At 32.3% G+C, this 23,871-nt stretch overlaps 3 protein-coding genes and 1 pseudogene across 7 annotated transcripts; 1 reads left to right on the top strand and 3 right to left on the bottom strand.

Annotated features, from left to right (window-relative positions):
* Window positions 1-4,308: 4,308 nt before the first annotated feature.
* LOC102579891 (40S ribosomal protein S15a-like) lies at window positions 4,309-5,495 on the bottom strand (annotated as a pseudogene).
* Window positions 5,496-6,362: 867 nt separating this feature from the next.
* LOC102579563 (uncharacterized) lies at window positions 6,363-7,781 on the bottom strand. The gene is made up of 5 exons (XM_006357297.2): window positions 7,560-7,781; window positions 7,285-7,461; window positions 7,141-7,194; window positions 6,895-7,048; window positions 6,363-6,797 (listed from the first exon to the last, which is right to left on the bottom strand). The coding sequence occupies exons 1-5, from the start codon at window positions 7,779-7,781 to the stop codon at window positions 6,445-6,447; spliced, it is 960 nt and encodes a 319-aa protein (XP_006357359.1). The 3' UTR covers window positions 6,363-6,444.
* Window positions 7,782-16,185: 8,404 nt separating this feature from the next.
* On the bottom strand, window positions 16,186-17,510 carry LOC102579241 (uncharacterized). Its single transcript, XM_015313369.1, has 6 exons — window positions 17,289-17,510; window positions 17,107-17,190; window positions 17,013-17,054; window positions 16,868-16,921; window positions 16,620-16,773; window positions 16,186-16,538 (listed from the first exon to the last, which is right to left on the bottom strand). The coding sequence occupies exons 1-6, from the start codon at window positions 17,508-17,510 to the stop codon at window positions 16,186-16,188; spliced, it is 909 nt and encodes a 302-aa protein (XP_015168855.1).
* A 1,357-nt stretch (window positions 17,511-18,867) lies between these two features.
* LOC102596473 (uncharacterized) lies at window positions 18,868-22,940 on the top strand. Of its 5 annotated transcripts, none has more exons than XM_015313383.1 (4): window positions 18,868-19,341; window positions 19,677-19,751; window positions 20,878-20,936; window positions 22,259-22,940. In XM_015313383.1, exon 4 carries the CDS (start codon window positions 22,361-22,363, stop codon window positions 22,766-22,768), a length of 408 nt encoding a protein of 135 aa, XP_015168869.1. In that variant the 5' UTR covers window positions 18,868-19,341; window positions 19,677-19,751; window positions 20,878-20,936; window positions 22,259-22,360; the 3' UTR covers window positions 22,769-22,940. The 5 variants fall into 5 exon arrangements, with proteins under 5 accessions (XP_015168869.1, XP_006357331.1, XP_006357332.1 ...); XM_006357269.2 differs by having other exon boundaries at window positions 18,868-19,347; XM_006357270.2 differs by lacking the exon at window positions 20,878-20,936.
* The last annotated feature ends 931 nt before the right edge of the window (window positions 22,941-23,871 follow it).

Here is a 23,871-nt window from a genome sequence, read left to right as displayed (position 1 = left end):
AATCGAGCAAACTCAGCGGCATTGGAAAGACCATTCCACGAAATTTGCAAACATAACTGGAACTACACCTAACTCATCCTGAGCTAGGAGTTATGATTGTTCAAAGTTGGCCAAAAACTCACCTTTTTCCCATACTTAACCAAATTTTCCAGATTTTTAAAATTCCTTCCAAAAGTGACTATTTCCAATTCTAAGCCTCTTCATAGTTATTTCAAATTGCCGGATGTTACAAAAATGATGAATTTCAAAGAAAATACAAGTAAAATTATATTCAAGTAAACATAAAATATTACTGAAAATAAATGCATGTAAGGGTTATTATTTAATGACAATGATAGAGTTAATCAAAGAGTGATCAGTTAAACATTTTTTTTTTCAAAAAGTTATACTACATATATTATATATAAATATTAATTTTATACTTAATTATATATTAAATCTTCAACATTCTTAACAAGATTCATGGATTCACTAATTGATTGGATGTTTATATGAAATCGTCAAAGGCTAGTTTATTAAGAATCTGATTTTAATTATGAATTAACTATATCTTATAAAGAAATAGATTGGGGATAACTCAACCCTATAATAAGATAACTTGTGTGGATCTATAACTTGAACTCTTAACATAAATTAGTAACATTTTGGGAAGACATCTTATGTGAATTACTCGTATAAGATTTTTCTTTTCAAATTGTAAAAAATGTATAAATTATTTATATCAAAATTCAGAAAAGAAAAGTTTCAAAATTTGGTTCCACCTTTGATAAAAATACAAAACATTGCAAACAATAGAATTGTGTGTTCTCAGCTTTTGTTTGTCAAAAGAAAAGAAGGAAAAATCAGTTAAGTTGTATGAGTATAAGAGGGTGTTTGGATTGGCTTAAAAGTTGGTAAAACCTACTTTTAAGTCAGTTTTTGACTTTGGAAAGTGTTTGGCAAATATAAAAAATAATTTAAAATAAGTCAAAAATGACTTAAAATAAGTCGGGGACCGTTTGGCAAGGTAAAAAATGATTTAAAATATGTTTAAAATGACTTAAAATAAGTCAAAAACCAAAAGTAGGTTTCCCCCTACTTTTTATTTTTTGACTAAAAAGTTATTTCAGTTTGATTTTTTATTTTTGACTTAAAAGCTACTTTTTTAAGCCAATCCAAACGGGCTCTAAATCTGCACCTTGATTCTTTCTTTGTGCAACATCGGGTGCAAAAGAGTTGGTTATTTATAAACATCCACACAATCATAAATATCTCTGTGAATAGTCTGCAAACATAAATTAATTTTACTACAAATTATTCATTAAAAAAACAGCATATAAACTTTGCTATAAAAGATATGAAAATTATACCTCAAGGACGAGATCTGCATTTCGACTAGACCCATAACCTTCAACTGAGCAAATGGCAATGGTGGTCCAAACTAAAATAATGAAGCATGTAGTTGTAAATATCAACGCCATCTATGCTTTTCATTATATTTCTGAAATAACTTATATATATAGTGCAGAAGAAATGGTTATTTAGTCAAACATGATATGTAATATGATTATCTAAATCTAAGATTTAAATGATGAATATTATTCAAATATAATTAATGATATTAATTCCAAAATTAGTCATTGCACAAATATTCTCCAAATTAATTAGTATCCATTGCAATGAATGGACAACAAAATTATGCTATCGATTTATTTTTAGAAAAATTATACAGTATTTTCATATATTTAAATAATAATAATAACAAAAAAAATATTTTCCTATTTTTTTCTTCAACCCAATTAATTTTTTCCTTTGCACTTATCACGCTTTTTACTTGAATTTGCTACACTTGAGTCGAGGGTCTTTCAAAAATAATCTCTCTACCTCCACAAGGTAGTGATACGATCTGTGTATACTCTACCCTCCCATATCCTACAGATAACACTGATTTTGTTGTTGATATTGTTGTTGTAATGCTTGTCTAACACACGTTGAACACTTATACTAGGTTAAAAAAATGTGTTAAATGGTATATAAAAAATAAAATTGAAGAGTTCAAATGAAACAAGACTGAGTTGAAGTGCCAAAATGAATTTTTGAAGCAATTTAAAGGGGTTATGTATGTGTTTGGTAAATTATAACATTGATAATGTGAAATTTGTTATGTGCTGAAATAACTCAGTTTGCAAGACATTTTAAGCCCTTTCAGACGTACCTGGTGTCAGTAGCACACGTTAAAGACTCAACTTATGGATATGCCAACATATTCACTTGGACAATCGATAAAAATACCATTCTCAGAAAATCCACTGCTCCCTCCTACTCGACTGGCTATCACACCTTTGGATGCTTTCGACCAGCAAACCAAGGACGCTGAATTCGGTAATCTCCATCACTTATATATTTCTACAATCATGCTCAACTTATTAATGAAAATCTCTCTACTTACATGAAGATGTTCTTGCACTACTGATTAACGCTTACGCGGCCAATGGAAAGAGGATACAAGAATTTATCATCATGGATACATTGTAAGTCCATGCTTTCAACTTTATTTCTTTGATTTCATCTGTGAAAATATAACCAATCTGTTTGTTCTTTAGGTTCCACTATTTTAAAACACTAAGCCTTATGATCTCTGGGAGATTAAGTATCTCAACTATTATGTATTTGATGATTGTGAAAAGGAGAAATAAAGAGTAGTATTAATATAGTTATATGAGAAGAGCTTAACAGTTTGTTTCCTGAATTTCATGGGCAGTTAGCATTCATGTATTATGAAATGCTGCTGATATTACTACACATTTCAAAATTGTGATTCAGTTTTTCACCATTTCTGTTGGGACTGCATTCATCCCCTCCATCCCCCAATTCATAGTTTAACTTGACATATGAAATTTAAAAAATTACGCGACATTTTTAAATTTTGGAATCTTAAATTAAAAATGTATATAGTCTTTTAAATCTTGTAACCCTGTCAGGCTGTTGGAATTGGAAAACTTGAACAAAATATAAAAAAAGACATTATCTCTGATATAACATACTTAAACTGAAACAGAAGAAATATTTTTTCTGTATTTCTTGTATAAAAGAAATGCGGAACCTGGTTCTGTCACAACACACTTCAACCTTTGTTTAAGACATTTCTAATTTCTGGAGGGCAGCAGATACACACAACCTGAGTTTTCTGGAGGGCAGCAGATACAGCACTTCAACGAATATTATGATCATTTGATATCACTACAAGATTATTTACATAACTCTCTTCTTGCATTCCATCTTACAGGGGACAAACAATCCAGCCACTGCTGATTGAATACACAGCAAAAAGCACATCCACAACTGGCTCCCTTCTGTTTGTTCCATTTGAAGAAGAATCAACATACATATCTGATATACATTGTGATCGATCTACTATGCTCATCCCAAGGTATAATCAATACTTACTTTTTTTAAGCTATTTTACAAATGACTGAACTAAAACTCTACCCTTCTATATACAGAGTACAATTTGATATCACAGTTACTGATCCTTTTGTCTCCGACCAAATGGCTGAAAATATGTTGCATCTCTCAATACAAGAAATTTACAAAATTTGTCACCCCTCACCCTGGGGGATTGGGGAATTGAGACTTCCTTGCTCTTAGGCCTGCTGTAAGGCCAATAAGATCAGGAAGAAGGGGATTGGATTCTTCCTTTTATCCGGTCATGCACTAATTTTATGCGTCTCTAATTACTAAAACAACTTCTCTCGCACATGATTTTGCAGATTGTTTTTGCAACAAAGACTATGCTTTTGTATATGCACTGCCTCCCATGAAAAATTGCAAAAAAGGGCAAGACATTAATAGTTTCAACAAGGTACGTTACAATCAGCCCTATTAACTCCATTTTTACTAAGTTATACCTCCACAATCTAAAACACTCCTCTTTTTTAACTGCAGATATTTTGTCAGCTACAAAGCAGCAGCATGAATTGCCGCCACTATCACTTCCACCTTTTTTGTACAAAGATGTAAAAATGTATAAAAATCTAGCGCAAACACGCATAGGCAGTGCAATAAAAAATGTAATATATAAACAATATGTACTTATATATATTACCAACCTATTATAAAAATTATTGTCAAACATATATTGGGCTCGTGCGCGCATGGACATCCCCATCTAGTACTAGTAAAAAAACACAAACATGCACATCTACTACAAACTTTAGATGCCAATGGTCTCAACAGGCTATTCACCAGCAACTTTTTCAACAAAATCTGATTATTGTCTCAAAATTTTCAATAAATTTGATGGTAACTAGAAAAACAGAAAAAGGTCGGTTACAACGAGCCAACAAACAGTAAAACCAAAGTTTTCATCCTTGTCAACATGATGAAACCAAGAACTTTTCCACCAACATTCTTTCTCCTAGCCTCTTCGTGGTCCATGAGTCCAGCTGAGGTAGTCAGTACAATGTACCCGAACTGCAAGTTGAAACCAATACGTAAAGATCAGACCATAGAAATAGATACTTTTACTCCATCTGTGATCGCAGAAAATGTCTGCACTTTCATTTGCTTAGTATCAAGTATGAACTACATATGATTCTTCAATCCACAATATGACCGTCTGTTGAGATACTTCTTCAAAGAAACACACTTCTCATGGACTAATACAAAAATAACAGCAGATCGAGACTCTGTTAGCCAAACCATAGGATACAAAATTTCTCCTTTTGGATAGACAGTAATGCTTCCTTTACAGGAGAGCCTCAACTGCTAGCATCTACAAAGAGCGCTTGCTCTTTTGGATGGATGGGTCTTGTAAGCATTACAGATGAGTACTCAAGATTTTTACTGCTTAAGAAGAAGCAATAATTTTCAAATATCATTTTTTCCCTTTGAAACAAAACTACTTTTTTCAAATTTCACAATGAAACATTGGTTAAACACCCATATAGCAAGCCAATTCATGATTCAGCAAAGAAGGAATCAAAAATTAATTATGTCTATTTCACAAGCTAATATAACCATGACTTGACATTCACCCCAACAATCATTTCGGCTCAATTTGGAGATAACCAGAAATGGAGTTCCATATATTGATCAAAGTGAATATATTAATTACTATACCTGTCGGGAAGGGAGCGAGCAATCTAGCAGTCCATCCTTGAATCTCCAAAAACGAAGCGAGGACTAATGACACCACACTTGTTTAGCCTTCCATTCAGTTCGACAACAATCTTTCCGGACCTATGATCATTGACGTACTCAAATTCTCCGATGTAACCTACAGATAGACACCAACAGTAAGAAAATGATAGGGTGATGCTAGTAGTGCATACAGTTAAGAAATTAACATACCATGCTTCTGCATAACAATGAGGAACTTGATGATGACTTTTGATGAAGGTCTAATCATGACCTGACGCTTTTGTTGAGTCCTCACTGTGGTTATATTGACGCATCATTCAGCACACTAACTCTGACCATCTTTTCTTATCTAACTGTATCCAGTATATGCAATAATCAGATGCACCATCGAAAAAAGTAACCACAAAAATAGCTCCAAAAAACAAACAAAAAGAATCAAATGGTAGCAAGATATAGTCAATGTCCTCTAAAAGACACTAGGTTGACAGCACAAATTCACATGTATTAGTAACTATAGATTAGAAGCAGACCAGCAAACTTCAGAAACCATGACAACAATATAACCACAGTGAGGACTCAACAAAAGACAACACAATAATTACCAATATACAGACCTACATCAATAACGCTACCTTTATAAAAGAAAAAGAAACAAATTTTCACCACCACCCATTATCAAAAAGCATAATAAAGGCCCATATGTGAGAGGGCGTGTTAAGAATACAATTAACCAATAAAAGTGTGTTCTCTCTAATAGAACAAGCTCACACACACCAACCCACTTACAATCTATTTGCTTAAAGCACCATAACTCATTTTATTCGTGTCACGTCTGACCAACATACGGTTCTAGTAACCATATAATAATCTGGCTATTAGTTCGCCTTTGAAGATGCAATCAATCGATTGTTGTATACTCAATTCCACATAGTCTGTTGTAAATGGCTTTGTTGTAGGACTTCCATCCATTGCGATTACAGTTAAGTTGTCCCTTGCGATCCCAAAGTAAAGTGTTTTACGCATTGCAGCGTTCACATTACAGGAGAAAGTGTTTTCTGTCAGGAATTTCTCTATTCCTAAGCTCAAACTGAAAAAATTATCTTATTTAGGATGCAAAAATCACATTCGTCTCGCCACACTTGTTAGCTAATTAAGTAAAGAGTTTGAATTGACATAATTGTCAATTCTCCTAAATAATATGTTTTCAATAACACGCACATCAAGTATTGAATCACCCAAAATAAATTGCAATTGTAATTGCAAGAACTAATATAATAGCTTCTTAGTTTTATGTATCAATACAATACAAGCAGTTGGTGCATCTCAGCAAAAACCACCACCCCCAAACAAAAAATTATAATCCCAGTAATCATCATGAGCATTGTGCTGACTTCCTTCATGGTAACATCTAGATTGATGAGTTTGAACCAACGATTCATCGGGTTGAACTAGTTGATTATATCCCACTCCATACAGGACTTGACGCATATGACAAGTGGTGTGTGGATTGCCATCCTGAAAATTACCATTTCCCATGGGTGGACTATATTGTTGACCCGCTGGTGTAAACGCTTGTCCTCCATATCGCACTACCTGCGATCCATTTCTTAATTCATTGAAAAGTGTCTCCGGCCAAAATCCAATACTAATAAAACCCTGAAACAAAAGATAATAGTCTGGAAAAATAAATAACAACAGAGTTACAACAACAACATACTTGTTGATACTGATATTAATATTCCAAAGTATTACAACTATCGTAATTTTAATTACCTTCATCCTTGTATATCTGAATTTCCAATTCATAGTCATCATACATTGGCCTAGAGATTTTTGGGAATGCATAATCTATTGGTACTGTAGTGTCAAGTTGAACAAATCCTGGACAAATATTGTTGTAACATCCTGTTTTCAGGCCGCCATCTGTCTATTTAATTAAAAAAAATGAAATTTACTTATTCTACATGCTTTTGAATTATTTCTTTTAGAAAAATATCAATTAATTTCTAATATACTTACTGTCCAATGGGAGTATAACCGAGTCCGGCTATCACCGTATAGTTGTGGATGTACCTAAACCAAATAAACATCATGACTTTAGGAAATTGAATCGTCAAAAAATACTTAATAGATTCAAATCATTGATTTGATATAAAAACTTACAATCCATCCGGCTTGTATTTGCTCGAAATTTGTCGCACTATCTGCACTTTGATGAAATATTGTTGCAGAACTATATTGGCCAAGTCCATTTACGTGTAGATTATACAACGTAACAGTGGCTGTGGCACTTGTAAAACTTTTTATTTCTGGAGATGCATTTATACTAATTCCTGCAAACTGAAGTATAGTGTTACATTAAATTAATTAGAATAACTATCTGAAATTGAATTTGTTGAGTATTAATGATAAATTTTAATAATTAAAGAAGTAGTTACATCGATGATATCTTCAGCAAGGGATTTATTTGCCATACTTAAGGAGGCATCTTTGGCATTTTGGAGTTGTTCTTGTGTCAATCGTCGAATAGGGACTGTTCCAATCGGACAACCATTTTTATTCAACCAAAACTCTTCTGCCTTAAAATAAATATTTTCATCTTTTTGCAATCGCTTGGCTTTGACTGATCTTTGTTTTTCTAGCTCCTTAGCAATTGTCATCTGTTGTTTCGAAAATTCCCATACGTGCAGAAAAAAATGATGAATTTCAAAGAAAATACAAGTAAAATTATATTCAAGTAAACATAAAATATTACTGAAAATAAATGCATGTAAGGGTTATATTTTAATGACAATGATAAGAGTTAATCAAAGAGTAATCAGTTAAACATTTTTTCTCAAAAAGTTACACTACATATATTATATATAAACTTTAATTTTATACTTAATTATATATTAAATCTTAAACATTCTTAACAAGATTCTTGGATTCACTAATTGATTGGATGTTTATATGAAATCGTCAAATGCTAGTTTATTAAGAATATGATTTTAATTATGAATTAACTATATCTTGTAAAGAAATAGATTGGGGATAACCCAACCCTATAATAAGATAACTTGTGTGGATCTATAAATTAGTAACATTAGGGAAGACATCTTATGTCAATTACTAGTATTAGATTTTTCTTTTCAAATTAAGAAATATATAAATTAGTTATATCAAAATTCAGAAATTCATAAGTTTCAAAACTTGATTCCACCTTTGATAAAAATACAAAACGTTGCAAACAACAGAATTGTGTTTTATCAGCTTTTGTTTGTCAAAAGAAAAGAAGAAAAAATCAGTTAAGTTGTATGAGTATAAATCTTGCACCTTGATTCTTTCTTTGTGCGGCATCGGGTGCAAAAGAGTTGGTTGTTTATAAACATCCACACAATCATAAATATCTCCGTGAATAGTCTGCAAACATAAATTAATTTCACTACAAATTATTCATTTAAAATAAGGGCATATAAAATTTGCTATGAAAGATATGAAAATTATACCTCAAGGATGAGATCTACATTTCGACTAGACCCATAACCTTCAACCAAACAAAAGGCAATGGTGGTCCAAACTAAAATGATGAAGCATAGAGTTGTAAATATCAATGTCATCTTTGTTTTTCATTATATTTCTGAAATAACTTATATATATATATATATATAGTGCAGAAGAAATGGTTATTTAGGCAAACATGGTATGCAATCTAATTATCTAAATCTAAGATTTAAATGATGAATAATATTCAAATATAATTAATAATATTAATTCCTAATTTATCCATTGTACAAATATTCTTCAAATTAATTAGTATCCATTGAAAGTGGACAATAAAATTATGCTATCAATTTATTTTTAGAAATACTATAGAGTATTTTCATATATTATAAATATTTAAATAATAATAACAAAAAAATTATAATTAGGATTCCAGTTTTAAAAGATTTGATTTAAATGTCTTTAATATTCAAATATAATGAATAATATTATTACGAAATTTAGTCATTGCACAAATATTCTCTAAATTAACTAGTATCTTTGATAGTAGACAACAAAATTATATACTATCAGTTTATTTTTAGAAATATTATAAAGTATTTTCATATATTATTAATATTTAAATAACAATAATAAAACGATATAATACCTTTTTTTGTTATTTTATTTAAATAATAATAATATGTGAAAATACTTCATAATATTTCTAAAAATAAACAGATCGTGTAATTTTGATATTTGCTTGTCCGTGGATACTAGTTAGTTTCTTCTTTTTTGGTACATTCCTTTGTTATTCATATCCTAATATATGTTGACACCCAATTTTGGACCTCCACATTATAGATTAATCATTGAGCTTCTTCAATTTCAAACAATTTAAAATAATTAGTTTTATAAAATTTCAAAAAAATATAATATAATATAGTTTGCAAGTTATTTTAAATAGATTTGGTACTTTTTATAATTTTCAAATAATGTATATTGTTTCTATATAATTAGTATATTTTATGGATATTCAAAAATCATCTCAAAAAGATTTTATATTAATTAAAAATTCAATTAAATGAGTTTAATTTAATTTATATTTATAATTTTAAGTTATTTAGTTTAATTATTTTATTTCGTCAATTTAAGAAGCTTGCTAATTAATTAATCTTAATTCATCGTGTTTAAATTCTAGCCGGATTCACTAAATTAACTCAATTCGGCTATGTTTTGAATTCTATATGGCTATAATTGCAATCCATTTAGCCATTTTGTATTTGCAAATCTTACCTTTTTAACCTTATCTTAATTCAATTATCTGACCAAAATTGGGCCAATTCAGCCGATCCATCAGCCCAACACAAATCCAGCAGTCCATTCTATCAATTTTCCTCAATTCCAGTAGCCCACTTCATAATATACTACTGACCCAGCCCAGTTCCAATTCTCCAACATCATACAACGCCGACCAATAGGGTTCAATTTTGCTTTGTCTTTGCTTGCGTATGCTTCTGTTTAGTTCGTCGGAATCATTGGGGTTTGGGGTTGGTCGTGGAAGGCTCTTCTCTAGCTTGTTCGTCCCGGATTCGCTGCTCTACAAGAGGTAATAAACTCTCCTTATCTTTGTCTGATGTCTATCAATTTCTATTTTTCGGGTAGTAATCTATTCTAGCCTTATCTTGTCGTAATCCTTATCGTCTTTTCTTGCATGAACTCCCTCGATTGAGTCCATCGGACTCCATATGTTCTCCCTTGCATCTTCAAAATGGGCCATGGAGGCTCAACTGCTTCTCTTTATCGAGTCAGCCAGTGGTGAAATAATGAACAGGTCCCGCAGCTGAAAATATGCAGCATATACATTGATATACAGTGTGATACAGCCCCCATATACAGCTGAAATGGGCCAAAAGCCCTCTTGAAATTTCCAGCTTCGTTTTGTATTGTAATTGGGCAATAAGCCCATTTCTTTTTGGCATTATTTGCTAGTTTAGGATAGAGAATTGGGCCAAAAACCCACTTATCTTTGGCAAATATTTAATAGCATAGGACAGGCACAAAAATGAAGAATTGTGCCGGATATAAATGGGCCAAAAGCCCAAAACTGAATTTAGGCCCAAGTGTTAGCCCAGGTGCACAAAACCAGACTTGGGCCCAATACTTCTTCTCCATTTCCTATTTCTTTTAAGAGCAACTTTCACATGTAGCAAACACAAAATTCATATTTGTATGTTATAGCAAAGTTTGCACAATTGCGCTCCATAGCAAACATAAATATGTATATTTCGCTATACATATACAAAAGAAAGCAGTTGTATAATCTGCTTTAGTATACATATACAAAAAGATCAATTGTATAAAGTGAGAGAGACGAGTGAGCGAGCGAGATCTGGGAGAGTGGTGAGCGAGATCTGGGAGAGTGGCGAGCGAGATCTGGGAGAGGGGAGAGAGGGGAACGAAAATATATGTATATATACAATTTTCTCTCGCTTTATACAAACACAAACACACTTTATACACTTGCGTTTGTATAAAAAATGAGAGAGGCGAGGGAGAGAACGAGAGTGGCGAGCAAGATTCTCCAGGAGAGAGGTGAAATAGCAATAGTTTGCTATGAGGTACAATTAAATCAAACTATATTTATAGCATTTAATTTGAATTAATAGTTTGCTATTATATACAATTTTCCCTTGTTTTAATTGCCACTACTTTTTTATTTATTTATTTAATTTCAAGGTTTTTCCCTAAACCAATTTCTCAAAGGATTGCCATTTTGAGTTACCTATTTATATTTTTAAAATAAATAAATTGAACAAGTGTTTATTTTCTTACTTAAATTACTTTGAAATTTTACTTAGTATATCCTTATAATATTCCCTTTCCCCCTAAAAATGATATTTTAGTCAAGCATGCTTATTTTCTTAACTTTTAGACAAATATTTTAATTGTCGGATAACCGCATATGTTAGAGGACATTTTAATCTTTTGAAAAAATAGTTTTTAATCTTTTGAAAAAACAGTTTTTAATCTTTTGAAAAAATAGTTTTCTTAATTTTTCACTATAAAAATTAAGTGGCGACTCTTGAAATCCGTTTTCTATTTTTAAATAAAACAGTATATATCTCTAATGTATAATGTTCTAATTTGTAACGGTGAATCGGACCTTTCCTTATTTGGTTGTCGGTCTCATTATTTTGGGCTCAATCGACACCATTTTTATAGGTTACTGTATATATCAACTATTAAACAAAATTTAAGTATGATATACATAATTGTTTTATCCTTCATAATATTTAGAATGTGTATAACTGTATAAGTTGTCCTTCATAAATGTCTATCAAAATGTATATCTATAATAAAATTTATATAAATAATTAGTATATCAATTATTTAACAAAATTTAAGCATAATATATCCTACAGGACTATCAAAATGTTAGTATCTATAATACTGGACAACTGACTATGAATTATTTAGCAGAATTTAAGCATGATATACGTGGGTTGATTTGTCTATCAAATGTATTACATACTTATATATATAAAAAATGTGCCTCTATGATACTTTTCCAATTGACTAGGGGTGTTCACTCCTTCACAGTTTGGATAAAAATTGATTCAAATAAAAAATATCGAACCAAACGGATTAAATAAATGGACTTAATTGAGATTTGGTTTGGTCTTAGATTTTTAAAAATCAAAAGTATTTGATTTGATTTTGGTTTTGATTTTGATTTGTTCAAAAAAACGAAGAAATAATCAGACCAAACCGAACCGATAAATTATATACATATATTTTATCATTATACATAGATAATATATTATTTTTATAAACAATTTTAAATATTTATATATGTATTCATCAATATTAATTTACGAAAGCAAAAATGTTCAAGCCGAGAACGTTTATCATATCAGTTTCACATATATAAGTGTATGATAATTTTTTGTGGGACTATGAATGTCATTGTCTCTTCCTTTCAGGCCAAAATGATGAATTTTGAAGTTTTATTCACAGTAAATTAGTTATGTTATGTTAATCATTCTAACTATTTCTCATTTTAAATGAATTGTTGTCTTTTTTCCCTCTTTGGAATGATTTTTTTATTAATTTTAATTTTTGTGTATGGTTAATAATCGAAAAACGAACCAAACCAAACCAAAATCGATAACAATCAAACCAATAAATGTATATTATACTTGGTTAGGTTTGGTTTTAATAATTCAAAAATCGGTTAAATTGGTATGGTTTTGATTTCAACCAATAACATGTAGTGTCCCATTTCTTGTGAAATTGCTTTTCATTGTGAATTGGCCATTTTACCCTCTCCTTAGCATTTGCATGCTTAGTTTGTATTCCGGGAATGGTTGGTGTGGGTCTCAAATGCGATTGGGTATGTTTTTGGTGATTTCATCCCTCTTGAGTTGTGAATTCTTGATAGGGTTGACTTCGATCAACATTTGGAGTTTCGAGCGCCGGATGGGATTTTCGTCAGTCCCATCATGTCGGGAAGGTCAAGTTTTAGCTAGTTAGGTGGTTGGTAAGGTGTCTGAGGCCTTCGGTTGAATTTTTAGGCATTTGGGTGAAAAGTTGAGTTTTAACCTTAAGAGTGGTTCGGGAGGGTAATTGGGTTATTTGACCTTGTTTTTGGAAATTTGACGATTCCATTGAGTCTGGAATATCGATTCTAATTGAGTAGCATGTCCAGTTTATTTTGATAGGACCCCGAACGATTCCTAAGGTTCATTCGGAGGCTTTTAATTTGAGTTTGAGTTGCTGGCAGTTTTCTATGCAGGTCATTTTTTACCTTTGCGATCGCGATGTGTCTTCTTCGTGGCCCATAGGCTCGTGTCCGCGATAAGCTCCCTTTTCTCTAATAACCCTTCAAGATTGCGGACAAAGTGTCTCGCGATCGCAATGTTTCTTCCGCGTCTTTCACGATCGCGATGAGTAAAATTCACTTAGAATGAACTCAAATTCGGGATTTCTCGCAAAAATCCCATTTTCAAACCCTTGGAGCTTTGGGAGGCGATTGTTAAGTGATTCTTGGTGAATTCTAGGTTAGGGTAAGCTTCTTTTACTTATCTTTATCGATTCCTAGTAATTCCATCTTCCAATAACATCTTTAAATCAAGGTTTTAAGTAGAGACTTTAGAGGTTTTTCTCAAATGAGAATAATGGTGATTTCTTGATTTCAAGCTCATTTCTTCATCGAATTTATGGGGTTTTAAACCACGGTTTCCTTTTGGCTTGTGGAAAGTGTATTTCAATTAAAAATCTGATTTTGCTCTTCGATTTTCAAAGTGATTTTTTGGACTATTTTAGCCCCAATTTCAAAACCCTTCACTATGGGTATCATTGAGCTTCTTTTGATAAACTTTTCCCATTCTTGATAGTTGAGGATCGTTTCGGTTAGTGCGTTGTTGATTATTTGCTCCGATAGAGTTGTTTGGGTGAAGTTTCATGTAGGTTTGGCTATCCCTTTTTTTAGACTGAGTTGATCAGTAATTAACTTGTTCTTAGGAAGTTAACTATGAAATGAGTGGTCGTATGTGCCTTAGATGTTGGTGAGTGTTGATATCCCTGTTTCAATTCGATTGATGCCTTACTTTGATGTTAGCATGTGTGGAGGCTTATGTGATACTGTTAACTGTTGTGGAAAATCTGTGATTCTTGAGAAAATTGCCCAAGTTAGGGGCTTGAGTTGACTTATGAACATCTTAAAATGAAAGAAATGATTTCTAGTGGTAAAGACTGATTTCAAATGGATTTCTCCATTATCCATATCCTTTGAGAATTTGATGTTATTTGCAAGTCTCAATGAACTGATTAAGCCTTGTGTTGTGATGTTGTTTTAGCTTAAAAATGCGGACACATTGTACATATGATGTTGCGGCATGGATTTTGTAGTTATTGTTTTTACACTTGTTGCATTGTTTCCTTGAATATCTCCATCTTTTCTGTATCTTTACAAAATCTATTCTTCTATATTATGGAAGTCTTCACAAGCAGCTCCAACCTCCAAAGGTATATATTGTTATGAAAAAAAAGTTTTATGCAGATTGAATAGGCAGCTAAGAGCTCAAGAACATTACAGACTTTGGATAGCAGATGCAATTATTTCAGTTAGTAGTGTGAACGAAACAATGTTTAGCTGGACTTTTAGAAGACGGAAAAAATATGCATACGTCAATTGAGTATATGTGATTGTATATCTTATGTATCGCTGGACATAAATTTACATATACACAACATACAAAATACATAGACGATGTTGATATGTTGTTGGGGATACAATTTGTATTTTTTAAAATATAAGCATCAATATAAGATGCTAATTGCCACAAGTACAAAGAAACACACTTCTCTTGGACTAATACAAAAATAACAACAGAGACTCTGTTAGCCAAGCCATACGATACAAAATTTCTCCTTTGGATAGACAGGAATTCTTCCTCAACTACTAGCATCTACAAAGAGTGCTTGCTATGTGACATTTATAAATGGATTACAGATGCTTACCACGAGTACTCAAGATTTTTAACTAATTAAGGAGAACCAATAATTTTCAAATATCTTTTTTCCCTTTGAAAACAAAACTACTTTTTTCAAATTTCACAATGAAACATGGTCAAACGCCCATTTAGCAAGGCAATTCATAATTCAGCAAAGAAGTAAGCAATCAAAAATTAATAATGTCTATTTCACAAGCTAATATGACCATGACTTGACATTCACCCCAACAATCATTTCGGCTCAATTTGGAGATAACCAGAAATGGAGTTCCATATATATATTGATCAAGGGAACAAAGTGAATATATTAATTACTATACCTGTCGGGAAGGGAGGGAGCAATCTAGCAGTCCATCCTTCAATCTCCAACATCGAAGCGAGGACTAATGACACCACACTTGTTTAGCCTTTCATTCAATTTGACAACTATCTTTCCAGACCTATGATCATCGACATACTCAAATTCTCCGATGTAACCTACACATATATACCAACAGTAAGAAAATAATAGGGTGATGCTAGCAGTGCAAACAGTTAAGATCAAACTAAATTAATGAAGAGAGATTGAAGGAGAAGATGCTGATTTCTAATACATTAAACAACTTTTACGTACCATTGTTTGAGAAAGGGTAGAAGTCACGCTTCCCTTGTTCGTCCAAAAGAGAGCAACAGAAAGATTAAACCAGCAGGCCACACAATATATAGCACGGTGAAAGTCCAGTTAAGGTATAAGATTTTAAGTGGCTCCGTGAAGTTGACACAAATGAAGGCACAAAAATATCTTTGTTTCGTATTTCTTGAAATTTTATCGCTATTACAAGAGAAAGTGTTTTCCGTCAAGAATTTCTCTATTCCTAAGCTCAAATTGAAAATATTCTCTTATGTAGGATGCAAAAATCACATTCGTCTCGCCACACTTGTTAGCTAATTATTAAGTGAAGAGTTTGAATTGAAATAATATGTTTTCAATAACAGGCAAATCAAGTATTGAATCACCCAAAATAAATTGAAATTGCAATTGCAAGAAATAATATAATAGCTTCTTAGTTTTATATATCAATACAGTACAAGCAGTTGGTGCATCCTAGCAAAAACCACCACCCCCAAACAAAAAATTATAATCCCAGTAATCATCATGAGCATTATGCTGACTTCCTTCATGGTAACATCTAGATTGATGAGTTTGAACCAACGATTCATCGGGTTGAACTTCTGTATTATAGCCCACTCCATACAGGACTTGACGCATATGACAAGTGGTGTGTGGATTGCCATCCTGAAAATTACCATTTCCCATGGGTGGACTATATTGTTGACCCGCTGGTGTAAACGCTTGTCCTCCATATCGCACTACCTGCGATCCATTTCTTAATTCATTGAACATGGTCTCCGGCCAAAATCCAATACTAAACATAGATTGTATGTAAAGATAATAGTCTGCAAAAATAAATAACACCAGAGTTACAACAACTACATATATACTTGCTGATATTAATATTTCAAAGTAATTTTAATTACCTTGATCCTTATAGATCTGAATTAGCAATTCTTCGTCATCATACATTGGCCTAGAGATTTTTGGGAAAGCATAATCTATTGGTACTTCAGTGTCAAGTTGAACAAATCCTGGACAAATATTGTTGTAACATCCTGTTTTCTGGCCGCCATCTGTCTATTTAACTCAAAAAAAAATGAAATTTACTTATTCTACATGCTTTTGACTTATTTCTTTTAGGAAAATACCAATTAATTTCTAATATACTTACTGTCCAATGGGAGTATAACCGAGTCCGGCTATCACCGTATAGTTGTGGATGTACCTAAACCAAACAAGCATCATGACTTTAGGAAATCGAATCGTCAAAAAAATACTTAATAGGTTCAAATCATTGATTTGATATAAAAACATACAATCCATCCGGCTTGTATTTGCTCGAAATTTTGTCGCATTATCTGCACTTTGATGAAATACTGTTGCAGAACTATATTGGCCAAGTCCATTTACATGTAGATTATACAAAGTAACAGTGGCTGTGGCACTTGTAAAACTTTTTATTTCTGGAGATGCATTTATACTAATTCCTGCAAACTGAAGTATAGTATTACATTAAATTAATTAGAATAACTATTTGAAATTGAATTTGTTGAGTATTAATGATAAATTATAATAATTAAAGAAGTAATTACATCGATGATATCTTCAGCGAGGGATTTATTTGCCATGCTTAAGGAGGCATCTTTGGCATTTTGGAGTTGTTCTTGTGTCAATCGTCGAATAGGGACCGTTCCAATCGGACAACCTTTTTTATTCAACCAGAACTCTTCTGCCTTAAAATAAATATTTTCATCTTTTAGCAATCGCTTGGCTTTGACTGATCTTTGTTTTTCTAGCTCCTTAGCAATTGTCATCTATTGTTTCGAAAATCCCCATACGTGCAGAAAAAAATGATGAATTTCAAAGAAAATACAAGTAAAATTATATTCAAGTAAACATAAAATATTACTGAAAATAAATGCATATAAGGATTACATTTTAATAACAATGATAAGAGTTAATCAAAGAGTGATCAGTTAAACATTTTTTCTCAAAAAGTTATACTACATTTATTATATATAAACTTTAATTTTATACTTAATTATATATTAAATCTTAAACATTCTTAACAAAATTCTTGAATTCACTAATTGATTGGATGTTTATATGAAATCTTCAAATGCTAGTTTATTAAGAATCTGATTTTTATTATGAATTAACTATATCTTGTAAAGAAATAGATTGGGGTAAACCCAACCCTAGAATAAGATAATTTGTGTGGATCTTTAAATTAGTAACATTTTGGGAAGACATCTTATGTCAATTACTAGTATTAGATTTTTCTTTTCAAATTGTTAAGAAATGTATAAATTATTTATATCAAAATTCAGAAATTCATAAGTTTCAAAAACTTTGAATTCCACCTTTGATAAAAATACAAAAACGTTGCAAAACAACAGAAATTTGTGTTTTATCAGCTTTTGTTTGTCAAAAAGAAAAGAAGAAAAAATCAGTTAAGTTGTATGAGTATAAATCTTGCACCTTGATTCTTTCTTTGTGCGGCATCGGGTGCAAAAGAGTTGGTTGTTTATAAACATCCACACAATCATAAATATCACCGTGAATAGTCTGCAAACATAAATTAATTTCACTACAAATTATTCATTAAAAATAAGGGCATATAAAATTTGCTATGAAAGATATGAAAATTATACCTCAAGGACGAGATCTGCATTTCGACTAGACCCATATCCTTCAACCAAATAAAAGGCAATGGTGGTCCAAACTAAAATGAAGCATAGAGTTGTAAATATCAATGTCATCTTTGTTTTTCATTATATTTCTCAAATAACTTATATATATAGTGCAGAAGAAATGGTTATTTAGGCAAACATGGTATGCAATCTGATTATCTAAATCTAAGATTTAAATGATGAATAATATTCGAATATAATTAATAATATTAATTCCTAATTTATCCATTGTACAAATATTCTCCAAATTAATTAGTATCCACTGAAAGTGGTCAATAAAATTATGCTATCAATTTATTTTTAGTAAAACTATAGAGTATTTTCATATATTATAAATATTTAAATAATAATAACAAAAAATTATAATTAGGAGTTCCGAGCACCGGATGGGATTTTTGTCAGTCCCATCATGTCGGGAAGGTCAAGTTTTTGCTAGTTAGGTGGTTGGTAAGGTGTCTGAGGCCTTATGTTGAGTTTTTCGGCATTTGGGTGAAAAGTTTAGTTTTAACCTCAAGAGTGGTTCGGGAGGGTAGTTGGATTATTTGACCTTGTTTTTGGAAATTTGACGATTCCATTGAGTCTGGAATAACTATTCTAATGGAGTAGCATGTCCAGTTTATTTTGATAGGACCCCGAACGATTCCTAGGGGTTCATTCGGAGGCTTTTTATTTGAGTTTGAGTTGCTGGCAGTTTTCTTCGCAGGTCATTTTTTACCTTCGTGATCGCGATGTGTCTTCTTCGTGGCCCATAGGCTCGCGTCCGCGATAAGCTCCCTTTTCCCTTGCGGACAAAGTGTCTCGCGATCACAATGTTTCTTCCGCGTCTTTCACGATTGCGATGAGTAAAATTCACTTAGAATGAACTCAAATTCGGGATTTCTCGCAAAAATCCCATTTTCAAACCCTTGGAGCTTTGGGAGGCGATTGTTAAGTGATTCTTGGTGAATTCTAGGTTAGGGTAAGCTTCTTTTACTTATCTTTATCGATTCCTAGTAATTCCATCTTCCAATAACATCTTTAAATCAAGGTTTTAAGTAGAGACTTTAGAGGTTTTTCTCAAATGAGAATAATGGTGATTTCTTGATTTCAAGCTCATTTCTTCATCGAATTTATGGGGTTTTAAACCACGGTTTCCTTTTGGCTTGTGGAAAGTGTATTTCAATTAAAAATCTGATTTTGCTCTTCGATATTCGAAGTGATTTTTTGGACTATTTTACCCCCAATTTCAAAACCTTCACATTGGGTTTCATTGAGCTTCTTTTGATAAACTTTTCTCATTCTTGATAGTTGAGGATCGTTTCGGTTAGCACGTGGTTGATTATTTGCTCCGGTAGAGTTGTTTGGGTGAATTTCAGCCTTGAGGTAGGTTTGGCTATCCCTCTTTTTATACTGAGTTGATCAGTAATTAACTTGTTCTTAGGAAGTTAACTATGAAATGAGTAGTCGTATGTGCCTTAGAAGTTGGTGAGTGTTGATATCCCTGTTTTAATTCAATTGATGCCTTATTGTGATGTTAGCCTGTGTGGAGGCTTATGTGATACTGTTAACTGTTGTGGAAAGTCTGTGATTCTTGAGAAAATTGCCCGATCAGGGGCTTGAGTTGACTTATGAACATCTTAAAATGAAAGAAATGATTTCTAGTGGTAAAGACTGATTTCAAATGAATTTCTCCACTATCCATATCCTTTGAGAATACCTGTCATGACTTTTTGAGTTTGGGAATTCGATACTATTTGCAAGTCTTAATGAACTGATTATGCCTTGTGTTGTATGTGTTGTGATGCATTCCTCATGATGCAACATATCATTATTTCATGGAAATATGAAAAAGTGGAGAAGTACTGTCTTTTTAAGAAAAAAAATTGACACCTTACTTATATTATTGACCACACTGAGGTGGCAAGTTGCTTATCTAACAATGCAACTTGAGGTTATGCTTTGCAATGCCAACCCCTCATTGTTATGCTTCAAGAATTCTCATTCATAGCAATATTACTAATTACTATCATTAAGCATTCCAAGTAATTTGTTATGTGGCTAATAATAGGTTAAATTGAATTGATGTTTTCATTAATTAAGCTGAAGTTGTTGCTCATAGCCTCTGAACATGTTCCCAATTTAATTTTATTGCTCAGTTATCAGATTATTGGAGAGTCTATGCAGCGTTTAGTTGTTTGAAAGGAATATTCTTCACCTTCATGACTTTCAAATATTGCGATATTAGATTGCGTTTGGTCATGTAGAATCTATAATCACCTCCAATATTTTCATGACAATTTAAGGGCTGAAAGTTCCAATCATAACAGTTGTAACCAATGAAGGTGGTTCAGGCAGAGCTCTTGCCATTGGATTTTGTAGTTTAGCTTAAAAACGTGGACACATGTTGCGGCATGGATTTTGTAGTTATTGCTTTTACACTTGTTGCATTGTTTCCTTGAATATCTCCATCTTTTCTGTATCTTTACATAATTTATGCTTCTTTGATCAGTCTTGTAGCTTGTGCTTCTATATTATGGAAGTCTTCACAAGCAGCTCCAACCTCCAAAGGTATATATTGTTGTGAAAAAATAGTATCTGATTGAATAGGCAGCTAAGTGCTCAAGAACATTACAGACTTTGGATAGCATATGCAATTATTCCAGTTAGTAGTGTGAACGAATCAATGTTTAGCTGGACTTTTAGAAGACGGAAAAAATGTGTATACATCGATTGAGTGTATGTGATTGCTTATCTTATGTATCGCTGGACATGAGTTTACATATACACAAAATACAAAATACATAGACGATGTTGACATGTTGTTGGGGATACAATTTGTAATTTTTTCAAATATAAGCATCAATATAAGATGCTAATTGCCACAAGTACAAAGAAACACACTTCTCTTGGACTAATACAAAAACACATTTCACAATGAAACGCCCATTTAGCAAGGCAATTCATAATTCTGCAAAGAAGTAAGGAATCAAAAATTAATAATGTCTATTTCACAAGCTAATATGACCATGACTTGACATTCACCCCAACAATCATTTCGGAAGCTAATGTCTAAAGTTTCACTAGCTACTGCCATATGATCCCACTGTATCCTTAGTTTCTTAATTATATATCCAGTTTGATAAGAGAATTCTAGCAGTAAGATTGATAGTTTGGCAGCCTTTTTTAAGGTAATAAACAATAAAGTGTCAAGGTAATGTACTCTTCACTATTAAGGTTGTCTTAGGCTCTTAGCACTGAAATAAAATTGTATTTGTTAGTTTAATGATGCTGCTTGCTGCTAGTTTAATTGTATTTGTTAGTTTAAATGCCTTAGGCTCTTAGCACTTCTGTATAAACTAGTTAGCAGTTCTCCAGCGTAAGGACTTCCTACATCAAGGAAGTATTTTTATGTTAAAATGTAACGTCCTATAGTTGATTATGGTGGGACAGACAATATTAAGCAGCTAACTTGATTATACATAGGCAAAAATGTGCATCTAATACTTTCTACAATTCTCACATTGAATGAAGTCTCCATCTGCTTCAATACACTAGGATATAAGTTTCTTTTTCAACCTTCATAAATTCCTAATAGGAAAGAGAACAGTTATATTGTAGAATTCAGCTAGTAGTGGTAGATGTAGTTGTCTTCCAAGTGAAAGCAATCATAAGTGAAGAACATCTCGACCCTTTTACTTCAAGTACAAAGAATAAGAAGTTGGCAGTACTCTACAGAAAACGCCATGCTAGTATATTCATTATGTAATCATATTTTATTTGTTAATATCAATGTTGACAAGTATATATATTGCTTTTGATGGTTGCCAGTTAATGGTGAGAGCTAGAGATTTGCCTTTAAATATTGTCTCAAATAACTTGTTTTGATGCAGAATACTTTTGAAAGAAAGAAACAAGAATTATTAGCTTCTCAAAGTGCATCAGCTGTGGAAGGAGAAACTAATTTAGCTGGTCAACCTTCTCAATTAACAGAAATGGATATCTGGGTGCAAGCTGTTGGTGGAAAGAAAAAAGGAAGAGTTAAAGGTCTTGGCTCCCTCGGTCGATCTGTAAAGGCGTCATCTAAATCAACATCAGCTTTATCGAGAGAAATTGATGAGATAATTAAAGCTCAGGTAAATGCTTCCAATGCTGACTTATATGCTCAACTGCAGAAAGAGCGTCACAAGAATAAGAGGATGAGGAGGGAATTGGACTTATTGAAGAAGCACGTATACAACGCATCATCTTCAAATGAGCAATCATCACAAGAAGACAATCAAGCTTATGAGAATGAAAGTGGTGATGACTCTGATAGCGTGAATGATAGTGGTTCTGCCCATGATAACGTGAATGACAATGGTTCTGCCCATTATAACGCATCATCTTCAAATGGGGATTGAAATAGTTGATAGTACTATTTAGGATTCAAATTTGAGTTGTATTTTGTTTTTGTATGTTTAAGAATCATAAACTATTGATCTTGCAGGTTTCTTTTCATAGGAATTGTGAATTATGAATTCTGTATTTTTGTTGAATGAAGTGATATAACATGAATTGTGTTTTTTGTTGGTTCTTGCAGGTTTCTTTTCATTGGAATTATCTTGAGCAATACTTTCATATATATCCGCAAGAAATTTCCTTTTGTTTCAAAAAATTTCATCTCCAAACTCCTATGGATTTACTTGGGGATCTTCATGGGGAATCACTTGCAAAATATTTCTACGAAAATCAGCAAGAAATTTCGTTCTTATAAGAAATTTTAGCAAAATATTCGCAAGAATTTTTTATAGTTATCGCAGATAAATCCGCAAGTAAAACACCTGCGGATTTAAATTCCCCAAGTAAATTACCTAGGGATTGTATAAATCCGCAGGTAAGAGTTATCTACGAAGGTTTTTCCATCGGATTTCATTTTGCAAGAAAAATCGCAGGTAATCAAATTACATGCGGATTTACTGTACTATCCCTAGGAAAATCCCCAGGTAATCAACACTTTTCTTATAGTGTATATATGTGTTGACACTACCACAAAAATCAGTTTTAGCGCATTTAAGTTAATGCCATTGCATCCGGTGTCGCTAAAGCCTTTAGTGGCATTTATATAGAGTGCCGGTATTGACTTGTAACATACAACATCAGAGAACCAATTTGATTCATCCTCAGCATACAATATACAACATATATATTACTTCACCCATTATTCCGAACCAGTCCACCACAACTTGCTAGCTAACTTCTTGCTTTCTTCAGAGAAGAGTAGGTATTGTATATATATAATCCTTTCATCATGCGCCAAATTAAAGAAGCTGTCTTGAGCATTGATCAGTGTTCTTGTCTGTCGTGGGCCTCCTCAACCCATCAACTTAAATGAAATGTTTTTGTAACTATCATGCATCTACGTATCCACATCCTTCTGATAAATTACATGTACACCTTGAGTATCAACTGAGCTCATAAAGTCAGGTTAAGACGTCGACTTTAACTTGATAGGGGAGATGCAACT

The sequence above is a fragment of the Solanum tuberosum genome, unplaced genomic scaffold, assembly GCF_000226075.1.
Source record: "Solanum tuberosum cultivar DM 1-3 516 R44 unplaced genomic scaffold, SolTub_3.0 scf00234, whole genome shotgun sequence".
Classification (NCBI taxonomy): Eukaryota; Viridiplantae; Streptophyta; class Magnoliopsida; order Solanales; family Solanaceae; genus Solanum; species Solanum tuberosum.
Note: the sequence above shows the minus strand (reverse complement) of the source record. Positions and strands in the feature narration are given on the sequence as shown.